The sequence below is a fragment of the Aspergillus foveolatus genome (genome assembly GCF_047715535.1).
Source record: "Aspergillus foveolatus strain CBS 279.81 unplaced genomic scaffold BDW70scaffold_9, whole genome shotgun sequence".
Classification (NCBI taxonomy): Eukaryota; Fungi; Ascomycota; class Eurotiomycetes; order Eurotiales; family Aspergillaceae; genus Aspergillus; species Aspergillus foveolatus.
The window spans coordinates 363,638-388,144 of NW_027396073.1; the positions used below are offsets into that span (position 1 = coordinate 363,638).

Genomic DNA, 24,507 nt, shown 5'->3' on the forward strand with positions numbered 1-24,507 from the left:
GCGGCTGTTTTTCGATCGGACCACTTCGGCTTCGGTCACCTCATTATTATCATCCTTATGAGTACTCAGTACCTCTCACAGGCCGTCAAAATGAAGGCCTTCGCGGCCCTGCAGAGATGCCACAGACCGACAGCTCCTCTGCTCCTGGATTTTCTCGCACCGTCCGCCCTCCACATCCGCCAGTATCACGCAACGCCAACTCAGTTTGCGGAATCGCAGTCTAATCCGAAGCCGAAATATGTCCTCAGTAAAGAGCAAAGAGAATTCCTCGATAGCGCGTTGCGAGTCAATCAAGCTGGCGAATTAGCTGCCACGCTAATCTATACCGCGCAAACACCGCAAGTTGTCCGCTCCCACCCGCACCTACGGCCGTTGATGAAGCACATGTACGACCAGGAAGCCGGCCATCTCAGGACGTTCAACCAGATGATTGCTAAACATCGAGTGCGGCCAACAGCGATGTACCCGATATGGGAGGCTGCGGCGACGTTCCTAGGTTGGTCGACGGGTGTCATGGGACGGGAGGCAGCAATGGCCTGTACCGAGGCTGTGGAAACAGAGATTGGAACGCATTACAACGACCAGATTCGGGAGATTCTGTCGTGGGAGGCGGATGCGCACAGTCGTGGAGAAGAGCTGGACGACGAGTTGAAGGATATGCTTGCGACTTTTCGCAGGATCCGCGACGAGGAACTGGAACATCTAGATCATGCTGTTGAGAATGATTCCAAGGAGGCACAGCCATACGACCCGCTGGTCAATGTTATCCGGCTTGGTTGCAGGGCCGCCATTAAAATCAGCGAGAGGGTATAATTAATCTGGAGCGGCTAGCAAGGTGTATATTATCTTTAGCTGTATCATATTGAAAAATTTTGGTTAAGCTGATTTTGATTACTGTTTTGCAATGGAGGGAATCTATTTTGGCCTAGCAACTGTGGGTATCAACGTAATCCAGCATCTCTAATTCTGATTCTTCTTCTCCAAGTACTGCAGGAAGTTTGTCGAGAACCGCACCACTTGCTGATACACCTCCTCGAAGCCATTTGCCCCGCCATAATAAGGATCCTGCACCACTTCTCCGCCACCAACACGTTCATGCAGTGTCCCTCCTGGACCATAGTCACCAAACAGGCGCACTTCCGCAACTTTAGCACCAGCTTCGACGCTTGCAGCGATCGAAGCGGCCGTTGCCGCTCTAGTTCCTTTGCCGCGAGCCGCCCGTCCCGCGGACTTGCTCGACGACGACAAAATAGACGCGCGCAACTCCAGCAAGTCTTCCAAATTATACTCATCCATGGCGAAGAGGTAATCGAAGTTGAGGAAATCCTCCAATGTGACCTTGCGGGCGAGATGGTGGTAGTTTCTGATGTTGTGGCGGCGGAGAGTAGACATGGTTCGTGAGTCTGACGGCTCGCCGGCATGATAGGCTCCTGTACCAGCGGAATCAATGTTATTGATCAGGGGATGGTTGGCGGCAATATTGCGAAAAACGCCTTCTGCCATGGGAGAGCGGCCTGATTTGCATTCGTTAGTTTAACTGATGGGTGAAGCACGGGTCACGGGTAATCGCACAGATATTGCCGAGACAGACAAACAGAACATTGACCGGCTGGCCATTGGAAGGGTTAGGGGCCGTCATTTTCTGAATGTGAGTATGAGCTCGAGAAATGCTGTGATGCGATGGAAAAGGGCGGGGTTTAACTGGGAGTCTTATCGATACAGCGTATAGGAGCCTGAGGCATCAGTATCGCCAGCACGAAGTATTCCCAGTACGTGTGGTTGCAGCACACATGTTGGAAGGTTGTGGTGTTCAAGCTGATATTAGCATAATCATAGACTATAGCTGCATATATGAACCAAATATAATTATGGAGAGACTAGGGCAAGCTAGAGTAACATAATGGCGTTTCAACGCTTTATCTTTGTCCAGGTGGCACAGTGTGTTAAGCGTCCCAATTGATTTCCCCCTCATTGGAGTCGAACGGCCATCCAACATGCCCAATAGTAAGCTCTCTACTCGCTGCAAGTTCCTCTGCTCGGGCTTTCAGCTCCTCAACATCCCAGCTTGCGTACAAGAACTTCCCCTTCAGAAACCGGGCCTCGGGACTCGCAAGCCAGACGTGAAAATTTGCTGGAAGAGAAACTGGAGTTCGTAGGTTAGCGTCGACTCAGTATAATCCTCATAACAGGCAAGAGAAGGTTGATGAGCTAACCATGATCCTCGTACCCCATGGCCTTAACTCCGCCAGCAGCCCTATTCATGTCCGTATCCACAACTCCCGGCTGCGTGTGGTATACACTGAACCCTGAGTTGACTGAACCCAAGGCATCCCACAGCCGATAGACTGCCAGTTTGGCAATACTATACGCTGCAAATCTAGGCCCAAAATTCGCATAGGCGGCCATGCTATTGACGTCGATGATCACTGCATTGCCCGCGGCATGGCGCGAGAAAGCCTGCGCGATGTATAGCGCCCCTTTCAGGTTTGCGCTCACACTTTCAATGAATGCATCTGCATCGACATCCTCAACGCCTTCCATGGGCCCTGTTGCCGCGGCGTTGCTGACGAGGACGTCAATATTTGCGATCTCGTGATCGTCCCTAGGGGCAGACGTGGTGAAATCCTCGAACGCTTTATCGACTTCTTCTTTCTTTGTTATGTCAGTGGATGCCACAAAGACATGCACTCTTGGTCCGAACTCCTTCTCGATCGTTCTCTTAGTGTCCAAAAGGGGCTGGATGCGTCGGCCCAGGAGAGCAATCTTGGATGCTCCTGCTGCGGCAAAAGAACGAGCTGTTTCGGCTCCGATGCCCGTTCCACCGCCGGTTATAAGGATCGTCTTGCCGCTTGCGGAGAGTTCAGGGCGTGTAGGTGAGATGGAGGGGTAGGAGTTTGAGTGCCAATTACGAGTCGCGGAGGGAAAGGGGGGCGCCATTCTTGTGGTAGAGTATGTAGCTCACTTGGGAAATCATGAGCTGGAATAGATGACAAGATCTGATATAAGGGCCATTACTGATTTATATGTTTAAGCGGATTTGTGCAAAGTGTGAGTGGTGAAGCTATACAAATTGTACCGCCCGCCATTATCCTAATTAGGGCTAACAGTTGCCGTAGGTGCTGCTGACAAATGCCTTAACTTCTTGTACTTTCCGACTGCACTCCCCGATTTCTCTTTCAGTTTGACCAGGATATTTCTATTGAATGACTCTGCAATGGCTGGCGAGCAGGAAATACAATCTGTTCCTGTCCTACGTTGCGGACTCTGCAATAAACCGTTTGATAAGCGTGCGTGCCTACACCCGCCAACCCCCTTCGAGCGACTGGACTGACATCACGGCTAGAGTCCACTCTGAAAAGACATGGATACTACTGCCGCTCTCGAAGAGCCGGTCCTACAGCTAGGTCTCGGTCCTGCATTTCGTGCGCGAGGAGGAAGGCCCGATGCGACAAGCGGTTGCCTAGATGCTCGCGATGTATAACCAAAGATGTGGAGTGTCAATACCCAGCAACATTACATCTAAGACCAAATGGCATCGGATCCAGAACGAGCATCGACAGGCCCTCGGCCTCATTAACGGGCTCGCCACCCGGCGCACGGCATGATCAAGAAAATAATGGCTGGCTCGGTACTCTCGCTGTGGCGGAGTCAGGTCTGGGGGTGCTGAATCCCGCAGAGGCAGAAGAAGATGACCTTCTTAATTGGGATACCTACGATAATAATCTCGAGCTCAACTTTGCGGACCTGGAATTTGACACTCTGGACCCCACCCCACAGGCGAACAGGACACCGGACTACCAAGCACGCGATCCTCAGATATCAATACCGACGCCCTTAGCTCTCCCACGACTCCTTACCCGCAGGCCAGAGTCAACCACCGGAGGGAAGCAAACGACGCATCTCATTCTGCAGACATTAAAGTCGTACTTCCACATGATACTGCGGGAAAACATCCTTCCACCGTTTATCCACCCAAATTCATTACCTCAATCATTCAGTGTGAATTCCAAGACTGCCCCTGGTTACGGCTCAATGGGCCCCCTAGAAGCTTGTCTCAACATATTGGACACCATCAAGTACTCCGCGAGCCGAAAGTCATTCTGGAACCATGTCCGCACCCAGTGTGAGCAGCTATGTTCAGAGCAACATCAGCAGCTTAGTAGATGGGAGCTGCTAGGCTCAATGCAGGCTCTCGGTATATATATCTTGGTTAGGCTGGGCGAGGGGGAGACAGATGAAAACAATATAGACTTTTCGTTGTTGGCTGGTGTTACTGTAAGTTCTTGTCTTCCCCCTGCTGCTGTTTCGCAGGTTTCGCTGTGGGAGTGGTAGTAATGGTGTCCAACCATAGGTACTTGCCCAACAGCTTAGTGGCATCCACGCTTTGAATGAGTTGGACTCTTCGCTCAGCGATGAGCACGGCCTCGATGCAAATTGGAACGAATGGATCTTTGAAGAGTCAAGGAGGAGGTGATTCCGCCCATTTCACTACCCTTGTTCCAAAATAAAGACAGAGACTAACATTGGAAGACTATCCATCATATTTCGCATGGTCAACATGCTCACCTACTTCCAGCCAGCGGCCAGGTGCGATCTTCCGACAGATCTGGTCCTCGCACCACTGCCAGCCAAAAAACCGCTCTGGGAGGCCAACAACTGGATCGAGTGGAAGACTGAACTACAAAAGGAGCCGAGAATCCAGCAGACAGCCTTTGGGCTGGCGACCACTGGGGAGCTGGTCCGGCTGGACAAGGCCCATGGTCAGAGTGGTCCAATATCTCATCTAGCGTTGGATGCAGCGACTGTGTCAAGGAGTGCTGCCAGTTGGGAAGAGTGGTGTTCAGGCATGGACGGGTTCGGGGCCCTTGTCATGCTTGCTGCTTCTTCAATGCTTTGAGCTCGGGTAAACCTGGAACTATGAGTATAATCAGTGCTTTCTCCTTTCCGTAATGAGAACCCTTCTTAAGAAAATCCTTCTCAAGGGAAATCAACAGCTGATTACCTGAACTTTTTGAGTATGTCCAAGAATCTCTTGGCTTCCTCCTGTTCTTGGTGGGGCGAATATGGAGGCCTCAAGCTCCATTGCACCCAGAGGCTAAGCGATCATTATAGATGTTGACCATTTGGTCCCAAGATCGAGTTTATGAGCGTACACCGAGATTTCCATTATAGGCAGAACTCTGCACTTCAATCGCCGCAAATTTCGATATATTTCTAGAGAGCATTTTCAGAGCATAATGCGGGGTACAATCGTACAACCCGACGACAATCCAACGATTCCACTAATATCCCCGCTTATTCATCTATGACGAGTGTGACTGTGCGACAGAATGGAAGCCCGAGTCAGACGGCATATGAATAACTAGAACAGTCCTTAGGCTCCAGGATAGATAAAAAAAGAAACTGCAGGAACATGGTCCGATTCCGCAAAGCGAATCAATCAAGTGTACTTCCGTCCTACAATGCAGTGCGAGCGCCACAGCAGAAAGTGGCTGTGCGCCTTGCTACCCAGTCGGCGGTTGGCCCAGCGACACGCGTGGGGCGCAGTGTTCGACCACCGGCGGCCCTCAATTCGACGCGCTGACCTTGGACCCATGGATGTACATGGGATTCATCATCGGGTGCCACGGTGAACGAAAGGACTTTCAGGGGATCGCATTTTCTAGGGATGTTGGAGCAGTGGAAGCAATCTCAGACGCAGAAGTACTGTGTGGGGTACATGTGCTACGCCTAACTTCGATGTCTGTTGAGCAGTATGCATTCTGCAAAAGCCTCCCCATTTATGACCATAGCCAAGTATTTCCAGAATTATTCAGATCAAGATTTAGGCTTTTGCGCTGCCCCAGATCCAGGAAACTAGGCATCTTTGAATATCTGTGGCGCGGCGCTCTCACTCCACTTGGCGCTCTCGTTGCCCCCCATCAAACAACCTGGAAACAGCCGTGCGCCCTCTTCCAGCATCATCGTCGTCATTCATCTCTTTTCTTTTCCTCTATTCTGCATACTTACGACATTTCTTTCAGTTGGTCCTCTTGCTGTCGACACTCCAGAATTTCTGCCGACAAAGCAGGGATCCAAGCTCTGAACTTTTGTCGCATTCCTCCTCCACCTCAGAGAGGAATCTCGAAGGGGTCGCCCATTATTGGAGCGGGCTGATCGCTCGATAGTCGGCCGCCAACATGTCCTATAATCGCTTGGGTCAGTACACCATTGATTTTCTCTTCTTGTTTCTGCTTAGCTATTCTGTTCTGCCTGAGCTCGCATTGCGCGGCTCGTCTGCATTCTCGGCATCAAATTTCCCAACCAGTCCTGAAACTCTAGCTCCCGACGAATCGCAACCCCAGAGAGGGGGTCCTACAGCAGATTCGTACTAGGATCATAGCGCGAGCCCCTGGCTCTTCCTCAGTTTCATATCGTTATTAGTTTACAACTAGTCATTTCTTGTGGTTGCTCTTCTGTTCTATCTTCGTTATTCTTGCGCATGCTCGACCGCGGCCGCTCAATTGACATTTGGATCAAGGAGACCCCTACGGGGACGACCACGACGCTCGTTCTCCCATCATGAATCCTAGCGGCTTGAGTAACCGATCGCCTTCGCCAGGGCGACCGCTCGACGGCTACCAGCTCTCGGATGCGCCGTACGGACATCACCATCACATAGAAATGCCCTCGAGTGACCGATTGGCCGAACAACCGACGGTAAGATAGTCAGGAACTGGCGCGGTAGATACGGATACTGAATGGTTATGCGATAGTATTCGGTCGAGAGAATCCCCCAGTCGTATGGCCACAACGAAGCGTATGAAGCGCAGCACCAACATTATCCAGGTTACGAGTACTCGGTGGACCCCGAAGCACACCATGACGCTTACTATACCCAACCATACCAACCTACAGTTACGCCGGGCCATGACGATTACGATCTCGGCCAGTATCCAGGACATCAGCATTCTTATCAGGATGATCAGCCGATCCTCCAACCGGAAGACCCCTTTCAGGCCCAGAATCCATACAGCGACGACTACCAGGAGGACATGACAATTGCTCCAACGCCGAGTCCCGCTCCGCTCCGACGATGGAAGACTGTCAAAGAGGTGCAACTATTCCAAGGTAATCTTGTTCTTGACTGTCCCATCGCGCCAAAGCTACTCAACCAAATTCCCCATGCGGAGAACGGCCAGCGTGATGAATTCACGCATATGCGTTATTCCGCCGCTACTTGTGACCCTAAAGACTTCTTCGAGGAACGGTTCACCCTGCGCCAGAAGCTTTTTGCCAAACCCCGACACACAGAACTGTTTATTGTCGTGACGATGTACAACGAGGACGACTTTCTCTTCGCGAGAACGATGGTCGGAGTATTCAAGAACATTGAGCACATGTGTTCAAGGACTCGAAGCAAGACCTGGGGCAAAGACGCCTGGAAGAAGATCGTGGTCTGTGTCATTAGCGACGGTCGTGCTAAGATTAACCCGCGAACGCGCGCGGTCTTGGCTGGTCTGGGATGTTATCAGGATGGCATCGCGAAGCAGCAGGTCAACGGCAAAGACGTTACAGCGCATATCTACGAGTACACAACCCAAGTTGGCATGGAGTTAAAGGGGAATCAGGTCCATCTCAAGCCTCGCTCGGGGGTCCCGGTGCAGATGATTTTCTGCCTCAAGGAAAAGAACCAGAAAAAGATTAATTCACATCGCTGGTTCTTCCAGGCTTTTGGCCGTGTACTTGACCCCAACATCTGTGTCCTACTTGATGCCGGTACGCAGCCCGGTAAGGATTCGATCTATCGTTTGTGGAAGGCTTTCGATGTTGAGCCGATGTGTGGAGGTGCTTGTGGTGAGATCAAGGTCATGTTAGATCATGGGAAGAAGTTGTTCAATCCGCTGGTCGCTGGGCAGAACTTCGAGTACAAGCTCAGCAACATCCTGGATAAGCCTTTGGAGTCAGCTTTTGGATTCATTTCTGTGCTTCCGGGTGCCTTCTCCGCCTACCGATACATTGCACTACAGAACGATAAGAACGGCCAAGGTCCGCTGGAGCGGTACTTCCTCGGTGAGAAGATGCACGGCGCCAATGCAGGCATATTTACTGCCAACATGTACCTGGCCGAGGACCGAATCTTATGTTTCGAGATTGTCACTAAACGCAACTGCCGCTGGCTACTTCAATACGTCAAATCCTCAACTGGTGAAACCGATGTGCCGGATCAGATGGCGGAGTTTATCCTCCAGCGGCGTCGATGGCTGAATGGTAGTTTCTTTGCGGCCGTCTATGCCATTACACACTTCTATCAGCTTTGGCGCAGCGACCACAGCTTCATTCGAAAGTTCATGTTGTTGATCGAGACGATATATCAGACGATTAACATGCTGTTTGCTTGGTTTGGCATTGTAAGTCCTCCCTTTGGATACACTGGAGCCTACTAATCGCTTTAGGGTAACTTCTTCTTGGTCTTCCATATCCTCACAACGTATCTTGGCGATGCAGACCTCCTAGGAACTGCTGGCAAGGTCTTGGGAGTAGTATTCGAATGGCTCTACCTCGCAACCCTAGTGACCTGCTTCGTTCTCTCTCTGGGTAATCGTCCTGGCGGCTCCAACAAACTATACATGACGATGGTGTATTTCTGGGTTTTCATCATGATCTACCTCGCGTTCGCTGCGGTCTTCGTGACGGTGCGGTCCATTCAAGAAGAAGTTAAGGATGGCTCATTTACCTTTTCGACACTTTTCACCAATAGCACTTTCTTCTCTATAATTGTCTCGCTGGGCTCGACGTACGTCATGTGGTTTATCGCATCGATTATTTTCATGGACCCATGGCACATGTTTACATGCGTAAGTCTCGACTTGTGATGTTCTTTCAACATGGTTCTGACATTTGCAGTTCATTCAATACATCCTCCTAACCCCTACCTATATCAACGTCCTGAACATCTACGCTTTCTGCAACACGCACGACATTACGTGGGGTACGAAGGGTGATGACAAAGCCGAGAAGCTGCCATCAGCGAATCTCAAGCCCGGTGGTAAGGTCGACGTCAACATCCCCCAGGATGACGGTGATCTCAATGCCCAGTACGAGGCGGAGCTCATGAAATTCGCTCAGAAACCACCCAAGGAAATCAAAACCATTTCTGAGGAGGAACGTCAGGCCGACTACTATAAGGGGTTCCGGTCCTCCGTCGTTCTCGTCTGGGTATTTTGCAATTTTGCTCTGGGCGCCGTTGTCCTCAGCTCGGCCGGCCTGGACCGTTTCAGTGATAACGCTGAAGCCGCGGAGACAGATAGGAATAATCGGGCCATGATCTACATGGCCGTTGTGCTGTGGAGTGTGGCAGGTCTCTCGATCTTTAAGTTTCTTGGTGCGATGTGGTTTTTGGTTGTGCGGATGGTGAGTAATTCTCCAGATTTCTCTCTTCAGTCAGTACAACATCTAACATGATATGTAGTTCCGAGGTGTCTAATCTCTTCGACCGATCACGTATTACCCTCCAAGCATTTACTGCCGGACGGTTTTTGTCGATTTCTGCAGGTTCAGCATGTCGCAATGATGATAAAGACAATTGCTTATGGAACGTTATTGTATTCATGTCCGATTGATTTCTGCCCGGCCGGTTGCTGGGCGTTGATGTGTTTATATGTAGACGACCGTTGATACCTCCAATGTACGATTCTCTCAATGTGTGTCTTAGTCTGCTGTTCTGTGGTTTTCAGTATTGGGTCGCACTGCTGTTTGAGATGTCTTTCTTGTGTTGTTGTGCCGTTGTGTTGTTGTTCTACTCTGCCCAATTTTCCCATTGAGCACAGTTATAGCAGCGGGCTTACCCAAATATCACGGTGGTCATGCATGAGCATTTACGTCTACCGGTTGCTTCTTGTGCTCTTGGAGGTATATGATCGATGAGCGCTGACCCCCAACAATCAATCTGGTAATACAAAGGAGCTAGTGTAGTTAAAACCTATGGTCGGACAGCATATACATGGATAACCAGCAATACCGACTCTGGACTAAAACATTCGGCTATGGTCAAGTGTATCTAGTGTTAGAAACGAACCTCGTATAATATATTTAGAGGGGAAATCATTGTGAGAAAATGCTTCAACGACCCTATAAGCGTTCTAAAGACAACCAAAATACTCTACAGGGATATAGAGGTAGAGATACTGATCAAATCTCGAAAAGCTGCTGGTTGATTTAGAAATATTATATCATAATTTAAGCAGAATTATAACAACAAGCATCATTGGTCTAGTGGTAGAATTCATCGTTGCCATCGATGAGGCCCGTGTTCGATTCACGGATGATGCACATGGAATTTCTTTTTTTTTTTTTTTTGGCTCACTTACTCATATATATGATTTATATGAGATATTTTGTACTCTCAACGGTAGTAAGCATGCAAAATGTACTCTATAGGCAGGCAACGAGTCATCAATTTGCCCAATAAACAAGCTGCAGGACTGCTCGACCACTACGACTTCGACTGCACGCAAATCGCAATTCCACCTAGCACCAAGGCCATTCCGAGCCATGTCTCCCGCGCAATGACCTTCCTTTCTACGTACCACTCTCCCAAGACCGTGAAGAGAAATGCACTAGAGTTCGCTAGGGGGACCGTCAAGGAGAGTTCTGCAAGACTATTAGCTGTCCCAGTCTTATTGATATATTCCGCGGAGGTTGGGCACACCATGCTTTCCAACCAGGAGAAAAAACCAAACGCTCCCTGTCAGGTTAATTATTAGTGGCACGGAGTATGCCGGCGTGCGCAGAAGATTGACAACTGTCCAGAATAGAGAGACGACTTTCGTTCTTATCCACGAGGACGAGCATGTAGATTGGTTCATCCAGGCCGGTTGCCGCGTAGTTGAGCGACCGGAAGGTTGGGGAGGTAGGGGTTGATCCTCGTCGCTCCCAGTAGCACTATCGTTCGCATTGTCGTCGTCGTGGGCTCGAGATTGTGCGCCTGTAGGCTGGAGCTCGGTCTGCTGAAGCTGTTGCTGCTTCTCCTGTCGCGCTTGAAAGTCCGCAGCGGCGCGACGGATGAAAGGTGTGGTGAAACCCCAGGCTACACCGACAAGTAGAAACGAGAGAATGTAGTTGAAGACCGGAGGTTGGTCTGAGGCTGGAATGGCGGCTTCTGGGTCCATGGTGCTTTATCTCGATGATTCCAATGGTAATACTTGTCCTCCATCCAGCTCAGTCCTGCGGAGTTGAAGCGGGTTCTCCGCATCTCGCACGTGATTTCCCATTACCATGTAGTCCAAGTACATATGGGCGCGGGTGGCGTAGCGACCTTTCCGTTCCTAAAAGCATCCTTGCAGGTTCATATGCAGGTACAGTGTAATTGCATGAAAGAGTATCCGTCCAATATCTTAGAGCTGAGCCATAAGCCCAAGGCAAGAGGTCGTAGAAGGGACCCAAGTCGCAGGTTGAAGTCTACACAAGAGTCGTGCAACCAAAATGTGTGCCCCTTCGAAGCGGGCACTGACTGTTATGATAGACCCGACGCCGTGTGCAACAGGCTTGTTCGTAAAAGTGAATACAGGGAAGTCGAGACACAAAGGGGGCTACACAACAAGGCCAGGCTTCTCCGTTCCCCGCGTATCAGAGAAGGCGTCGGGTTGGGAGAAGCCTTGAAAAGGGACCGTGCATTTGCTGATAGGGGGGGACTAGTAATCTCTTGCTGGTCCAGCAAGGCGAGATGGCGTCTCATTGATTTTTATTTTTCACATCATCTTCGTACAAAGGCCAGCAGGTGATCTAGATACTCGAGAGTTGAGTAACTTGAGTTCCTGGCCCTCGAAATGATGCCTGAGGTTAGATAGGCGGCCCCAGTTGACTAGCTTGATCGGGGCAAGCGGACGAACCAGTGGCATGACTTCATCAATGCTATTTTAAGCATTCGAGTGCCCATCTGATCAAAGATCATTTAATCTGGGCTGATTTTGCTGACTTCGCAGATTCCGCAAAATTTGATGAATTGGTACAAGGTATTCTCCAGAGTACAAGATCCAGTGCTGGTGGGATTAAAGGGCGGTTCGAGGCGTTAAGATCAGCATCACGTGGTATACCGAACCTGTTCCCTGATTCCATCAGGCCCACTCAACGGCGCCGGCACCAACAATAAGATGAGGCCATGAAGATCGGTGCGGTACAGAGTTAGCCAGGTCAGGCACGGCAGAATGCCATGAGAAAACGGTGGGAGACTGTCTGGAGAAAACCCAGGAGTGGCTGGGCAGAGTTCAAGATCCTCGCCTACCTTAACTTATCAGGTAGCCATGTCCACAGTCCAGATACCAACATTCAAGCCAAGCTGTAACCCCAGTTATCCCACACATGGACAACAACGGAGGATGTCGCCTGCCGTGCGGAAAACGTTTCCACCCAAATATGCAACAGATACTGGGTTCCAAGATTCCAGATTCTTGAGCGCATGGTGGTCGGCAGCATGTAGAAGACCGTGATAGAGAGGAGAGCCTCACTCCTTAAAAGCTAGATGCTAGCAAGATTGAGCAATGAAAGCCCTATTTGCTTTTTCTTGTTTCTCTAGTGAGACTGAAAAATGCAGCCATTTTGTGTATACTCATTGGGTATTCTGGCGGTGTCGGTGCCCCTAACGGACAGCCAGGGAGAATTATCTAAGCCGCTTCTGGGTGGTTGAAACGCCGGGGTCGCTACGTCCTCCCCTGCCCCTTCTTCCGCTCTGGTCCTCAGCTCCCTAACTATCTGTCCGTCCTTCTTGACCTCCCTCGTCCCTTTGCGATAGAGATTGGATCTGCTTGTCTTCTCCTTTCCTGTTTTCCTTTCTCTGCTCCTGGGGCGTTTTCGTTCTTTTCCTCCGCTTCTCTACTCTTTATTTTTTTTGCTACTATCGGCCGCCCATGCCCCTTGAACGCTGGAATTGAAGCTGCACAATTTAGCTCCCACAAGACGAGGAGTTTTCCCACAGCCGGTCTTTGCCTGACGCTGAGCGGCTTTGAATTGTCAGTACTTGGATGGACACGCTCGAGTATCAACTGAACGAATCATCACCGTCGCCCGAGTGCCCGTCAACAACACCCACCCGGCTCGTTAATAGTAACTTTTAATTCCAACTCGCGCGTTAGCTGCGTACCCCGTTCCTTACCACTTTTCAGCCTGGCGCGCATTTTCTTCTCTCCTTTTGTGTCCCTTGTTTCGCCCATCTCAACCCCATTGGGATTGCAATCGCGGAGACCTTGACGATAGACGCTGAAGGGGGATTTTTGGAGTCTTCACTGCCACGACTCCAGCTCTGCCCTGTACACGAACCGTATACGATATAAGATTTCACGATGGCATTCCTCTTTAAATCAAAGAAGAACCAGCAGACTTCTGGTCTGCCACCCGCGACGAGAAACGTCCATACTTCTGAAGGAGCACCAGCGGGCTCTGGAGCCGCGCTGAACGGGTCGAAGGACGGGGTGGTCACGTCGCAGACGCCGACGCCTAGCGGTAGCTATAATAATTCTTTGAACTCGGTCACTAGCACCAACAGCCCGGAGCAGCAGCGAATGCGGCAACGAGCCGAGTCTGAGTCTCAGGTTTGTACCCTACAATATTATAAACCCGGTGTCCACCGCTGGACGACCGTGCGCATTGGCATATGTTCACGTATATTGACATTCATAGGCTCAACGTCCCCAACAATCCACGTCTCCAGTATCCAGTCCCGGTTCATCCCTGTACCCGTGGTCGCAACGTCGGCTAAACTTTTCGTCGCCGCAAGCAAACCCTTTCCCGCGATATGGCGCAGCAATCAACGCAGTGGCTTCGAAAGAAGGTGATATCTACATGATGGGCGGGTTAATAGATGGTTCGACTGTTAAGGGAGATCTCTGGATGTTGGAAAGCAGCAGCGGAAATCTGTCGTGCTTTCCCATCGCAACTGTTTCGGAAGGGCCAGGACCTCGTGTGGGTCATGCGAGCTTGCTAGTCGGAAATGCTTTTATCGTCTTTGGCGGTGATACCAAGGTGGATGAAAATGATACGTTGGATGACACGCTCTACCTGCTAAATACTTGTATGCCATATCTCCAGCTCTGCTCGACATAGCACTCGCTAACTATCACTGTTATAGCCTCCCGACAATGGTCGCGCTCAATACCTCCGGGCCCTCGGCCCACTGGACGATACGGACACACTCTGAACATCCTTGGCTCCAGACTCTACGTTTTTGGAGGGCAGGTCGAAGGATACTTCTTCAATGATTTAGTTGCCTTTGACCTGAACCAGTTACAGAATCCAGGTAATAAATGGGAGTTTCTCATCCAGAACAGCCATGAAGGCGGACCTCCACCTGGTCAAATTCCCCCTGCAAGAACAAATCACACGATCGTCAGTTTTAATGACAAATTGTACCTGTAAGTTGAGCCATCCTTTTCTCTTCTTGTCTCTCCTTGCCTCAATGCTCACACTGGTAGGTTCGGAGGGACAAACGGTCTACAGTGGTTCAACGACGTTTGGTCATATGATCCTCGGACCAACAGCTGGACTCAGCTTGACTGCGTTGGATTTATCCCGACACCTCGAGAAGGACACGCGGCTGCCCTCGTCAACGACGTAATGTACGTTTTTGGTGGACGGACCGACGAAGGTATCGACCTCGGCGATCTCGCCGCTTTTCGTATCAGCACTCGACGATGGTACTCTTTCCAGAATATGGGACCAGCACCCTCTCCGCGATCAGGTCATAGCATGACTGCCTTTGGAAGGCAAATAATTGTCCTGGCGGGTGAGCCGAGCTCTGCCCCAAGAGACCCGGTGGAGCTTAGTATGGCATATATGCTTGACACATCGAAGATTCGTTACCCAACCGAGAATCCAAATGGTGAGAAAGCAATGTTTTCTGGGCCCACCAAAACCGGAGCTGGAGAGAAGCCGCCATCAGGTCGAGTATCCCGTGAAGCCCAAAACCAGCCGCCAGATCAATTCAGGCGCGCCCAGGGACCTCGAGAAAGCGTGGTCAGTCCTACTGGCCGGCCGACGGAGCTAGGTCCGGGACCAGGATCTCGGTTGCCGCGGGCATCCATTGCTAATGCTCCCGCTGGGCCTCCTCCGCCGGGACAGGCTCCAACCCCAGGCCCGAGAGGGAACCCACCGCGAGATGGCAATAATTTCCGAAGCAAGACGCCGACAAAACAGGAGCGTGGGTATGGTGGACCCCCCATTGACACGACTCGCGCCATAGCCGGTGACAGGGAGAGGGAGCCAGCGCCAAGGGACTCACCCAAAGACCCTAAGTTTGCGCAAGAGTCGACTGGTCAGCGGACTCCCACTCAGCAGCCCCAGAGGATGTCGGCAAGGGCCATGGAGGCCGGAGAAGCCGCCCCTCTTGTGGCACCGGCTCGGCAACGCTCATTGCGCCAGCGACAGCGTAGTTCAATGGATAGCGCCGATGAGTCTATTCTCGGCAGACATGCAAGTATCGACGGATCAGTGGACTCGCGAACCCATAGGAACTCTAGGACAGGAGACGAACCTCGCTCACCACGGTTGACTGCCCACCAGGAGGCCTTGTTTAAAGAGTTAGAGGCATTAAAAAGTCGAAATGCTTGGTACGCCTCGGAGCTCGCCTTGGCCAGAAAAGCTGGCTATACCCCTAATATTTCGGCCAACTCTGTTTTGGATGAACGGACATCAGATGCTTTCACCGATGAGGATCGCCCCCTAATCGAAGCATTTCTGGCAATGCGAGCAGAGCTGGCCAAGATGCAAGCCACCGTGGATCGACAAGCCGCGATCGCATCCAAGCGTGTAGCGGAGGTCGAGCAGCAAAGAGACGTTGCTGTGAACGAGGCTGCTTATGCTCGGGCAAAACTCGCTGCCCACGGCGGAAGCCAGCAAAGCACCCCATCGCTGGATGGACAGTCTCATGATCTTGACAAGGCAGCATCTGACCGCACCACAGATCTTAGCCGCAGATTGGCTTTGGCGCTTGCGTCTCAGAATGAACTCAAATCGAAATTGGAAGCACTTTCTACGGATCTTGAGCAGGAGAAGCGTGGCAGGGAATTGGCAGAAGAGACCTCCGAGGCGACTAGAAGAAGGCTGGCGGAGCTGGAAATGCAGAGCAATCCTCTGGAAACGGAAAGTTTGCGCGCCCAACTTCATCAGGTTGAAGCGTCTTTGAGGGAAGAGTCAATGTTGCGATCCGAAGCTGAATCATCCCTAAAACAACTGGCTCTTGATAAAGAGGAGCTGTCAAGGAAGTTGGAGGATTCTACCCACCGCCTGAGAGACTTTGGCGATAATATTGGTGGCCTCAAAGAAGCTGTCACAGCATCTGTGGAAAAGGCTTCCATCCTAGAGAAGAAGCTAGACGAGGAACGCGAGCGACGGGAAGGCTTGGAGAGAAAATTGTTGCAGCTCAGGTCTGAGCATGAGGAACGAACGGCCGAATTGGAAAACGCAACGCGTCGCCTTCGGGACGCAGAAGAACTGGCTGAGAGTCATGCCAGAGAAGCGGAAGCTCATAAGAATGCATTTATCTTGGGTCTAGAGCGAGCTTCATCGTTCGATTCCGAGACTTCTATACGCTCACTTGTGGATCAACGAGTGGCTACCTCGGAAGCTCAGGTGGAGAGGGCGAATAAGCTGGCGAAGGCCAGTCAAGCTGCTGCCGATGAAGCAGCCGAGAAACTGCGTCGTGCGGAAGAGCGGATTGCGGGCCTGGAAGCCTATCAGGAGCAGGCTAGTAGGGAGGGCCTGCAGCTTCGGAGACAGCTGCAAGCTGCTCTGAAAGATTGCCAAACATATACAGCGGAGAACAGAGAGCTGAAAGCTCAAATTGAGAATCATCAGAGGGAGGCTGGAGCCTTGGCCGTCCAACACACAGCCCTTAAGGACCTTCTGGGTGAGCGCGGTTACACGGATAGTAGACGCTCCCCTCGAGGGGAGTCTCCCGGTTCCCGGTTTGGCACCCCAGAGCAGAACCGGCTAAGAGAATTGGAGCAACAGCTCTCAGCTAGCTTAAAAGCTCACGATGAGTTGAAAGCTTCATTCGAGACAAGGGAGCAAGAAACCGACCGTGCCTACAAGGAGAAGCTGGAACAGCTCGAAAATGACTACCAATCTGCCGTTCACTACGTCAAGGGAACCGAGAAGATGCTGAAGCGGATGAAGGATGAGCTTACTCGGTACAAAATGCAAAACGCGAAGATCCAGTCTGAACTTGAAGCGGCCCAGAGTCGAGAGGGCTCAGTGGCACCATCAGGATGGGAAGCTGAACGCTCCCAGCTTCAGCAATCACTCACCGATCTTCAGCAAGATACATCGCGTTCCATTGCCAACCTGGAGGAGCAGATTACGAGTCTGAAAGAAAGCCTAGCTTCTGCCGAGGCAGAAAAGCAGAAGTCTGTCGCTGAATACGAGACAATGCGACAGGAACTCCTCGCTGTTTCCGAAAAGAGTAGCTCTGAACTGGAGCAACTCAAGCATGAAAACTCGCTGCTTGAAGCTCGTGCGATGGATGCCGAACAGAAGGTTTCTATGCTCCTGGACCAGGTTGAGGCCTCAGTTGGGCACTACCGGCGACAGTCGCAGCACGGTCAAGGTGTCAACGGAATCTCCCGAACTCACAGCAACGCCTCTAGCGGTACCATTGGAGCAGGGACTCGACGGTCCAGGGCCAACAGTGCAGTGTCGCAGGATGACACTTTTCTCGATAACCGTGGCTCCATGGCCCTCGACTCGCTAGCGAACGAATTGGAAGCCCTACGTTCGCACTGGGAAAGTACTAACAGCAACTACCGACTGAGCACTCAGTCGGACTTCGATCGCACTCCAACAAAGGACTCCGGACTTAGCGACAGCTTAGCGGAATGGAGACGACGATTGGACGAAGAAGAAGCGAGAGCGGGCTCTCCGGAGAAGGGCAAGCCTCGCACTGCTGCTGAAGGGCATGCGGCAGCGAATATGATCTAAGGAGCCCGGGGAGCAGTCATGACTTGTCTATATTTGATTGGGAGTTTAAATCATGATGTCTAATCACGTTGATTGGTCTTTGAGCCTCTTGCGACCTATTCATCTGCTGCACATTCCTGTGTCTTTGTTAATTTTACTACTTTTGTATTACAGTGTGATGAGCCAAGGCTTGTCATCTATATGTTTTCTCTGCTTGTGTTTGCAACGTTCTCTCTTCCCATTTCCCTCATCATTCTTCTTTATACCCATTTCATATTTTTCCTTGCCCGGAATGTGCTATTATTATTTTGTTCGAATTGACGATGTCCCTGCCTGGTCCATTTGGTTTGATTAGCGGTGACAATGAACGTTTTCTGCTGGAGTCCAATTTCTTTGTAGCTGCCTGGACCACTGCCCAACACGCCAGATACCGATAATCCAATCTTCACCCCACGCCAGCCTTTTATGTCGCGGGCCATATTCCATAACCTATTCCGATCTGAGATGGCAACGCATTCGCAGTCCATTTTGTAGTTGCTGGGGGTGACGTACGTATGGGGCCGTGGCTTTCCACTAGGTACCTAAATGTTCTTGCTGAAATATGCACGGGGCATGAGCTCTTGGTCTGGAGAGCAGACTTGCTTAAAGTAGTAGCGCGCATCAACGACTGTCATGAGCAGTTTGCTGCTTGGTTTTACGTGCCTAATATAGAGCCTATACCCTAGCCGACTTAACAGAGCAAACCAAGAATGCAGAAAGACGGTGATAGCGCCAGCCTCACGCTATACTACCTCAATTAGTTCTGGTATGAAGATAGACATGAATGTAGCAAGCCGAAACAGAGATGGAGCCATTCAAGTGGGATCAACGTCCACCGTTCCAGCAGCAGACCAGCGGTGAGTCTGCAGAGCTCTGGCCTTACCAAGCCACCGCGACAGATCTTCCAGGTCATTGGGTTTCAGGGTAGGACCGGCATGGGTTCGTCTCCTCATGAACTGGGTATGCATGGCTATTGGGTTATTTATAAATTTCGGGTCAGTCAATCTTTGAGACGTGGTGACAGGGTTGATAAAGGCGAGGTTGGTGTTGGGCACAAAGCGCTAAGATGTATCTAAGTAATGCGGTGTATCAGATTGTATTATTTACAGTACGAAGGAGTACTCAGAGTATATATATAGCAGGTGATGAAGGGTCAGCTGATTTTGATATTCGCGTGGAGGTACAGAGTATGGAGTACGGCGTCTCTACAGAGCAGGAGCCTGAGATAGTATGATTTGGCGTCTGGATCAGGTGCTGAGATCCCAGTCGGGTACTGCATTCGCGACTGGCTCGGTTGGAGGTCATCACGCCTTTTGACATGGCGGATTTCCCGCGACGCCACCACCACCGACTGTACTTTGCCGCACGCTGCACTTGGTTGATGGAGGTAAAAAATTGATCTTGTTATTATGCCGATTATGCAGTTGTCCGATGTAAGTGGTAGAGATAAGAGTGTAATTAGAATGAAATACTGAGCGGAAGGACTGGGTTAATGGTGTTGGGGGCGTAGGTATCAAAGCCATACTCAGAGTAGAGAGGGGGTGAATACTGCTACAGTACTAGCCATCTGCTCCCGCCCTCCAAATTCCCTCACCTCACCTCAGCGCTCTTCTCTTCTCTCCTCTTTCCTCGATCTCCTTTCTCCCTCGCACCTTCCCCCGATATCAAGGGCTCTGTCCTTGTTTCTTCAGCTTTTGACTATTCTCCTCACATTTGCATTTTCCTCTCTCTCACTGCTTTGGCAGTCCTCTCGCCTCGTTTTTCGTGTTCTTAGCCGCCCCAAGGCTCAGCTGAAATCCCCTTTCTCCCTCGCCGCCTTTTTCGGTCGGGGACATCACCACTATCTCACCGTTTCCTATCAACCTCGTTTCCTTTATCAAGGTATGTATATCTTATTATCACCCACTGGTACCCTTTCTTCTCTTCATGGTCTCCATTTTTTCTGTCGGCCTCCAACGCCTTCCTAGGAGGTTCTAGCCTTGCTACCCTCTTGCCAAGTCTGTTCAAATCAGAAGGGTCAGCCTCTCTTTGTTGTGACCTGTCTGCCTGACTTCCCAACAAAAGCCTTGACTATTACACCTTTTCTCTTGTCCATTTTTTACTCACTTGTCGATCGACACCCAGTCGAAATATTCTAACTTGCCATATTTTACAGCAGCTCTTTGAGCTTGTATTCTGGCAAGATGACGACCATGGTAAGTTTTTACCTGTCAGAACTGAGTGGCAACATTTGATGAAAACTAACTCGACTCAGGATTTGCGTGTCGGTAATAAATACCGCATTGGCCGTAAGATCGGAAGCGGTAGTTTTGGTGACATCTATCTCGGTACGTTTGAGCTGATGGTCGGATGCGGAGGATATTACTAACTCTGTGTAAAGGAACCAACATCATCTCTGGCGAGGAAATTGCCATCAAGCTCGAAAGCGTCAAGGCTAAACATCCTCAACTCGAATATGAAGCCCGTGTCTACAAGTCTCTCGCCGGGGGGGTTGGTATTCCGTTTGTTCGCTGGTTCGGTACTGAATGTGATTACAACGCCATGGTGATCGATCTCCTCGGACCCAGTCTGGAGGATCTCTTCAACTTTTGCAACCGGAAGTTTTCCCTCAAGACCGTGCTTCTTCTTGCGGACCAACTTATCTCCCGCATTGAGTACATCCACGCGAAGTCTTTTATCCACCGTGATATCAAGCCCGACAACTTTCTGATGGGTATCGGTAAGCGCGGAAACCAGGTCAACGTCATTGATTTCGGTCTGGCCAAGAAGTACCGCGACCCGAAGACGCACTTCCACATTCCCTACCGCGAGAACAAGAACTTGACCGGAACGGCCCGCTACGCCAGTATCAACACTCACTTGGGTGTTGAGCAGTCCCGCCGTGATGACATGGAGTCCCTAGGTTACGTTATGCTGTACTTCTGCCGTGGCACCCTTCCGTGGCAAGGTCTTAAAGCTGCTACCAAGAAGCAGAAGTACGACCGTATCATGGAGAAGAAGATGACGACCCCCACTGAGGTTCTCTGCCGTGGATTCCCAAATGAGTTCTCCATCTACCTCAACTACACTCGCTCCTTGCGTTTCGACGACAAGCCGGACTACTCCTACCTCCGCAAAATATTCCGTGATTTGTTTGTCCGCGAATCGTTCCAATACGACTACGTTTTTGACTGGACCGTCTACAAGTACCAGAAGAACGCTGCGATGATGTCCGACGCCAAGAAGGACAAGGAGGCCGAGGAGCAGGCGCGTCGCCAGGGTGCGACCATGCCTCTAACTACCTCTGGTGCCGCCAAGCCTGGTGCTATCTCCAGCCAGCGTCGCAAAATCATGGAACGTGGAGCCCTCGACAACACCCCGGACACCAACCGTGCTGTGGGAGGGAGCGACAGGATGTGAGTATCTAAAACCTAGGTTCCGTGTAGGGAACTCCCTCCCTCTGCGTTTCGTTCTTCGGTGCAACCTTCATGTGGAGGTCCTATAACTGTCTCCTTTTCTGGTTCCTAGAATCTGACTAATCTCATAGTCTTCGGCGTTAGGCTGCGTTCCGCTTCAAAGGCTGCTGCTTCAGGTACTCCTGCTGCCAGCCGCTCGAAGCGGGACGATGGGCTCGGTCGTCAGTGGTATTATGAAGCCTAGCTTCCTGTTTTGTGGCATGGGGGCTAGCCAAGGAGCCCGGGATTGCCGTCGTTCTGGTTGCTTCCTTTGCAAGGTGCAGCATACCGTTCGGAACTTTTACGCTTTGGGTCTCCGCTCCTGTTTTCATTTATCTTTCCCATTGCATTCTCTGTTAGCCATCTACCCGTTTTCTCGATCGTCTTCCGGTGTCCACCGCTTCGATCCGACCGCGTTTTCATTCGTCATTCGCTCGACTATCGGCAATCTTAGACTCGGACTTCTCAAGTGTATTCGGAATATTGAATTCGCCGGTTGTGATCTTTCATACCGTTTTGAATCCCGAATTTTGGATTTCGTGTGAAGGCGCCGATGTCGACATTGAAACGCTTTATATAGTGGCTATATTTACGTCTCAGTCACCGCGGTTCCCCCAGCTTGTCGGATCTATCGACTTTTAAGTTTATGCCCGGCGACAGCTGGTGTGACTGGACGGAAGGAGATGCAATTATCTCGATCAACTAGTCTTACGGAGTTCATGGTGTTCTGACGCTGAGTGCTCGTCAGATTCGTCAAGACTCTCCTGCGGATTGTTTTTCGACAACCATCTATCTGCCCACTTCCCCTTGTTTGTGCATGTTTTATGGCTTCCGCATTTCTTAATTTCCCTCCGCATTGCACCGACATTTGTTATTTGCATTTTCAGACTGTCATTGTGGCTTATTGACGTATGACTGGGGACGAAAGAGGACGAAGGAACGACTGGCGAAGAGGGGATGACTAGTTAGGGGTGTGGTGGAGTGTCGCTTTTTCGCACGAATGCTCTCGGTGATTTGAGCCGAGTAGCAGAATCGAGGATGAGGGCGATGTCCGCGGGAGCACATCTTTGGTATGGGATGAATGGCGAAGGAAACTGGCTAGGGTCGCTTCCGGGGTGGTATTACGTCAATCTATGCTGTCTCTCTTAGTTTACTAAACATCCAACTGTTTGCACTCCCTCAATCCTATTCCTATGTTGATGAGACCGGCTCTGATAGAGCCGTGGCTGTGGCAAGCGGCCATGGTTTTCATCGGGCGGTTATCTTGCATGTAGCCTAATATATTCGGCATTCCGTAGTCATGACTATACCACATTACGTTCGGTCCTCATTGACGTAGCATAAAATTCCATTCAGCGCAGGCTAGCCAAGGCCTGAGTAGTAATGCTTGAGTAAGCGCTATGAATGCATCGGGCGTCAGGTAGAGGCGAAGAAACAGAAAGAAGTTCACATTGAAGGCTGGCAAGATGATAATCCTGACAAAACATCTGCAATCAATCAATCTATGGACAATGTCGTTTACTATTGTTCGATGACATGCGCATGGAAGGGGCGGCGAACTGCTCTTGGTCGTCAGGTCGATATTCAGCTCTGGCCGGCGGTTCTAGACTTGGTTCCTTTATATGCGGCCTCTTCGCCGTCAAACATCTCTCGTCGCGACACAGCACGCATCGCAGACTTTACACTCGAGACACCATCAAGCCCGCCTTGAGACACTTCTGATGAATCAATATCCCTACTATGGGGGTCATCACCCCTCCCAGCAGCAGAATTCCTTCCCGCTCTATGGCCTACCTACCCCTACCCAGAACAGCCACGGCGATGATTTCCAAGGACCCTTTGACCCTCTGGTCTGTCTCCTTGACTTCCCATATATTTATCCTTAGAAGGAAGGCTTAGTCGCTAACCTTGCAATAAAGAACTACCAAACCCCCTTCGACCCATCCTTCAACCCCGCCGCACCGCAATTCGTCGGCGGGCGCCCCCCTCAGTCCCCGCCAGAATCGTACACGAAACACTCCGTCTCGAGCGGCGAACATATCGCCGGCAGTCATTATCTGGGTCCTATCGAGGGTCGCGATGAGTTCCTTGCTGTGCGCAGTAGCAGCGAGGAGAAGGACAAGGACGGGATCGGAATAACGCCGGCGCAGAGTAAGCGCAAAGCGCAGAATCGGGCTGCGTATGTGCACTCTCTACTGCCTCCTCACTGCATCAAACAAGTCACCGGACTTTATTGGGTGCTAACTAGTGGTATTTCCAGCCAACGAGCTTTTCGCGAACGCAAAGAACGGCATGTTCGTGATCTCGAAGAGAAAGTCTCCAACCTGCAACAAGAATCCTCAAACTTACTCGCCGACAACGAGCGCTTGAAGCGTGAAATAGCGCGTTACAGCACCGAGAACGAGATCCTCCGCGCTACAACACATTCTCGAACACATGGCTCTCCCTCCCCGAATCCCAATTCCAACGCCGGCACCGGCAGCGACCGCCGACAGAATGGAAATTACGAGCCAACGCAGACCGGTCCCATGGTCTACTCGCCTACGGACTTTTACAGCGACCTCGTACCTGAGGGCCAGTCAGCGCGGTTGCATCGAGTGACGTACTGCAAGGAAACTGGGCAGCGGTTGCTGGATGCGGGGGCGACGTGGGATCTTATTCAGAGTAATGAGATGTTTAAACGGGGACTTGTAGATATTGCGGCGGTCACGAGGAAGTTGAAGACTAGTGCGCAGTGTGATGGGCAGGGACCGGCATTTCGAGAGAGTGTTGTTAGACAAGCGATTGAGGAGAGTGTGGTGGAGGACCCGGATGGGTTGTTGTGATGTGTGGGTGGTTTCTTGGTTTGAACTTGACCCATAATTGGCTATACATCTGCTGGTTGGGTTGGAGTTTGATTCATTATGTGGTTATGCTTGTACTTTTGGCAGTTCTTGGGCTTGGATATTTATTGCGCATCTGATTGGGACTTGAAGGTAACTTGAGCGGGCGTGATGGGTTTCTCGGGCCATTTGTTACTTGTGCTTATAGACGGTTTGACTTCATACAGATATCTGCCCTTAGGATTTTGGTTAGCATTGCATTTGATGAAGCGGCGTTAAGTTTCTTG

General features: G+C 50.9%; 9 protein-coding genes and 1 non-coding gene across 10 annotated transcripts; 7 read left to right on the forward strand and 3 right to left on the reverse strand.

Annotated features, from left to right (window-relative positions):
• The first annotated feature begins 72 nt into the window (after positions 1 to 72).
• Positions 73 to 932, forward strand: BDW70DRAFT_130821 (demethoxyubiquinone hydroxylase family protein). The gene has a single exon (XM_073735884.1). It carries the CDS (start codon positions 91 to 93, stop codon positions 811 to 813), a length of 723 nt encoding a protein of 240 aa, XP_073598711.1. The 5' UTR covers positions 73 to 90; the 3' UTR covers positions 814 to 932.
• Positions 887 to 1,729, reverse strand: ltpA (tyrosine protein phosphatase LTP1). The gene is made up of 2 exons (XM_073734793.1): positions 1,573 to 1,729; positions 887 to 1,514 (listed from the first exon to the last, which is right to left on the reverse strand). Exons 1-2 carry the CDS (start codon positions 1,637 to 1,639, stop codon positions 961 to 963), a joined length of 621 nt encoding a protein of 206 aa, XP_073598712.1. The 5' UTR covers positions 1,640 to 1,729; the 3' UTR covers positions 887 to 960.
• A 153-nt stretch (positions 1,730 to 1,882) lies between these two features.
• On the reverse strand, positions 1,883 to 3,032 carry BDW70DRAFT_171951 (SDR family NAD(P)-dependent oxidoreductase). The gene is made up of 2 exons (XM_073743362.1): positions 2,214 to 3,032; positions 1,883 to 2,143 (listed from the first exon to the last, which is right to left on the reverse strand). Exons 1-2 carry the CDS (start codon positions 2,935 to 2,937, stop codon positions 1,944 to 1,946), a joined length of 924 nt encoding a protein of 307 aa, XP_073598713.1. The 5' UTR covers positions 2,938 to 3,032; the 3' UTR covers positions 1,883 to 1,943.
• A 329-nt stretch (positions 3,033 to 3,361) lies between these two features.
• BDW70DRAFT_148284 (uncharacterized protein) lies at positions 3,362 to 4,897 on the forward strand (the record flags this gene model as incomplete). The annotated part of the gene is made up of 4 exons (XM_073738846.1): positions 3,362 to 3,455; positions 3,611 to 4,275; positions 4,367 to 4,470; positions 4,531 to 4,897. 4 exons carry the CDS (start codon positions 3,362 to 3,364, stop codon positions 4,895 to 4,897), a joined length of 1,230 nt encoding a protein of 409 aa, XP_073598714.1.
• A 1,058-nt stretch (positions 4,898 to 5,955) lies between these two features.
• Positions 5,956 to 10,050, forward strand: chsA (chitin synthase I). The gene is made up of 6 exons (XM_073735885.1): positions 5,956 to 6,198; positions 6,521 to 6,699; positions 6,756 to 8,390; positions 8,436 to 8,837; positions 8,887 to 9,393; positions 9,452 to 10,050. The coding sequence occupies exons 1-6, from the start codon at positions 6,180 to 6,182 to the stop codon at positions 9,464 to 9,466; spliced, it is 2,757 nt and encodes a 918-aa protein (XP_073598715.1). The 5' UTR covers positions 5,956 to 6,179; the 3' UTR covers positions 9,467 to 10,050.
• Positions 10,051 to 10,240: 190 nt separating this feature from the next.
• BDW70DRAFT_t57 lies at positions 10,241 to 10,311 on the forward strand. The gene has a single exon. It is a non-coding gene; the product is annotated as a tRNA-Gly (tRNA).
• A 79-nt stretch (positions 10,312 to 10,390) lies between these two features.
• On the reverse strand, positions 10,391 to 11,813 carry BDW70DRAFT_130829 (uncharacterized protein). Its single transcript, XM_073735886.1, has 2 exons — positions 10,691 to 11,813; positions 10,391 to 10,632 (listed from the first exon to the last, which is right to left on the reverse strand). The coding sequence occupies exons 1-2, from the start codon at positions 11,148 to 11,150 to the stop codon at positions 10,475 to 10,477; spliced, it is 618 nt and encodes a 205-aa protein (XP_073598716.1). The 5' UTR covers positions 11,151 to 11,813; the 3' UTR covers positions 10,391 to 10,474.
• A 1,503-nt stretch (positions 11,814 to 13,316) lies between these two features.
• BDW70DRAFT_157483 (putative cell polarity protein (Tea1)) lies at positions 13,317 to 17,946 on the forward strand (the record flags this gene model as incomplete). Its single annotated transcript, XM_073740361.1, has 4 exons — positions 13,317 to 13,565; positions 13,654 to 14,044; positions 14,102 to 14,384; positions 14,445 to 17,946. 4 exons carry the CDS (start codon positions 13,317 to 13,319, stop codon positions 17,944 to 17,946), a joined length of 4,425 nt encoding a protein of 1,474 aa, XP_073598717.1.
• Positions 17,947 to 20,147: 2,201 nt separating this feature from the next.
• BDW70DRAFT_157484 (casein kinase 1 family protein) lies at positions 20,148 to 21,363 on the forward strand (the record flags this gene model as incomplete). Its single annotated transcript, XM_073740362.1, has 3 exons — positions 20,148 to 20,159; positions 20,219 to 20,291; positions 20,345 to 21,363. The coding sequence occupies 3 exons, from the start codon at positions 20,148 to 20,150 to the stop codon at positions 21,361 to 21,363; spliced, it is 1,104 nt and encodes a 367-aa protein (XP_073598718.1).
• Positions 21,364 to 22,932: 1,569 nt separating this feature from the next.
• On the forward strand, positions 22,933 to 24,504 carry rsmA (putative bZIP transcription factor (Fcr3)). The gene is made up of 3 exons (XM_073735887.1): positions 22,933 to 23,248; positions 23,318 to 23,577; positions 23,659 to 24,504. The coding sequence occupies exons 1-3, from the start codon at positions 23,021 to 23,023 to the stop codon at positions 24,221 to 24,223; spliced, it is 1,053 nt and encodes a 350-aa protein (XP_073598719.1). The 5' UTR covers positions 22,933 to 23,020; the 3' UTR covers positions 24,224 to 24,504.
• The last annotated feature ends 3 nt before the right edge of the window (positions 24,505 to 24,507 follow it).

Bases quoted from the DNA above. Each gene is read 5' to 3' on its own strand.
- BDW70DRAFT_130821 (XM_073735884.1), top strand. From the start codon at position 91: ATGAAGGCCTTCGCGGCCCTGCAGAGATGCCACAGACCGACAGCTCCT.
- ltpA (XM_073734793.1), bottom strand. From the start codon at position 1,639: ATGACGGCCCCTAACCCTTCCAATGGCCAGCCGGTCAATGTTCTGTTT. The intron at 1,515-1,572 runs GTGCGATTACCC...AATGCAAATCAG, and splicing joins TGTCTGTCTCGGCAATATCT to GCCGCTCTCCCATGGCAGAA.
- BDW70DRAFT_171951 (XM_073743362.1), bottom strand. From the start codon at position 2,937: ATGGCGCCCCCCTTTCCCTCCGCGACTCGTAATTGGCACTCAAACTCC. The intron at 2,144-2,213 runs GTTAGCTCATCA...TACGAACTCCAG, and splicing joins CATGGGGTACGAGGATCATG to TTTCTCTTCCAGCAAATTTT.
- chsA (XM_073735885.1), top strand. The intron at 6,700-6,755 runs GTAAGATAGTCA...GTTATGCGATAG, and splicing joins GATTGGCCGAACAACCGACG to TATTCGGTCGAGAGAATCCC. The intron at 8,391-8,435 runs GTAAGTCCTCCC...TAATCGCTTTAG, and splicing joins TGTTTGCTTGGTTTGGCATT to GGTAACTTCTTCTTGGTCTT.
- BDW70DRAFT_130829 (XM_073735886.1), bottom strand. From the start codon at position 11,150: ATGGACCCAGAAGCCGCCATTCCAGCCTCAGACCAACCTCCGGTCTTC. The intron at 10,633-10,690 runs GTGTGCCCAACC...ATAGTCTTGCAG, and splicing joins TCTCCTGGTTGGAAAGCATG to AACTCTCCTTGACGGTCCCC.
- rsmA (XM_073735887.1), top strand. From the start codon at position 23,021: ATGCGGCCTCTTCGCCGTCAAACATCTCTCGTCGCGACACAGCACGCA. The intron at 23,249-23,317 runs GTCTGTCTCCTT...CTTGCAATAAAG, and splicing joins AAGGACCCTTTGACCCTCTG to AACTACCAAACCCCCTTCGA. The intron at 23,578-23,658 runs GTATGTGCACTC...TGGTATTTCCAG, and splicing joins AAAGCGCAGAATCGGGCTGC to CCAACGAGCTTTTCGCGAAC.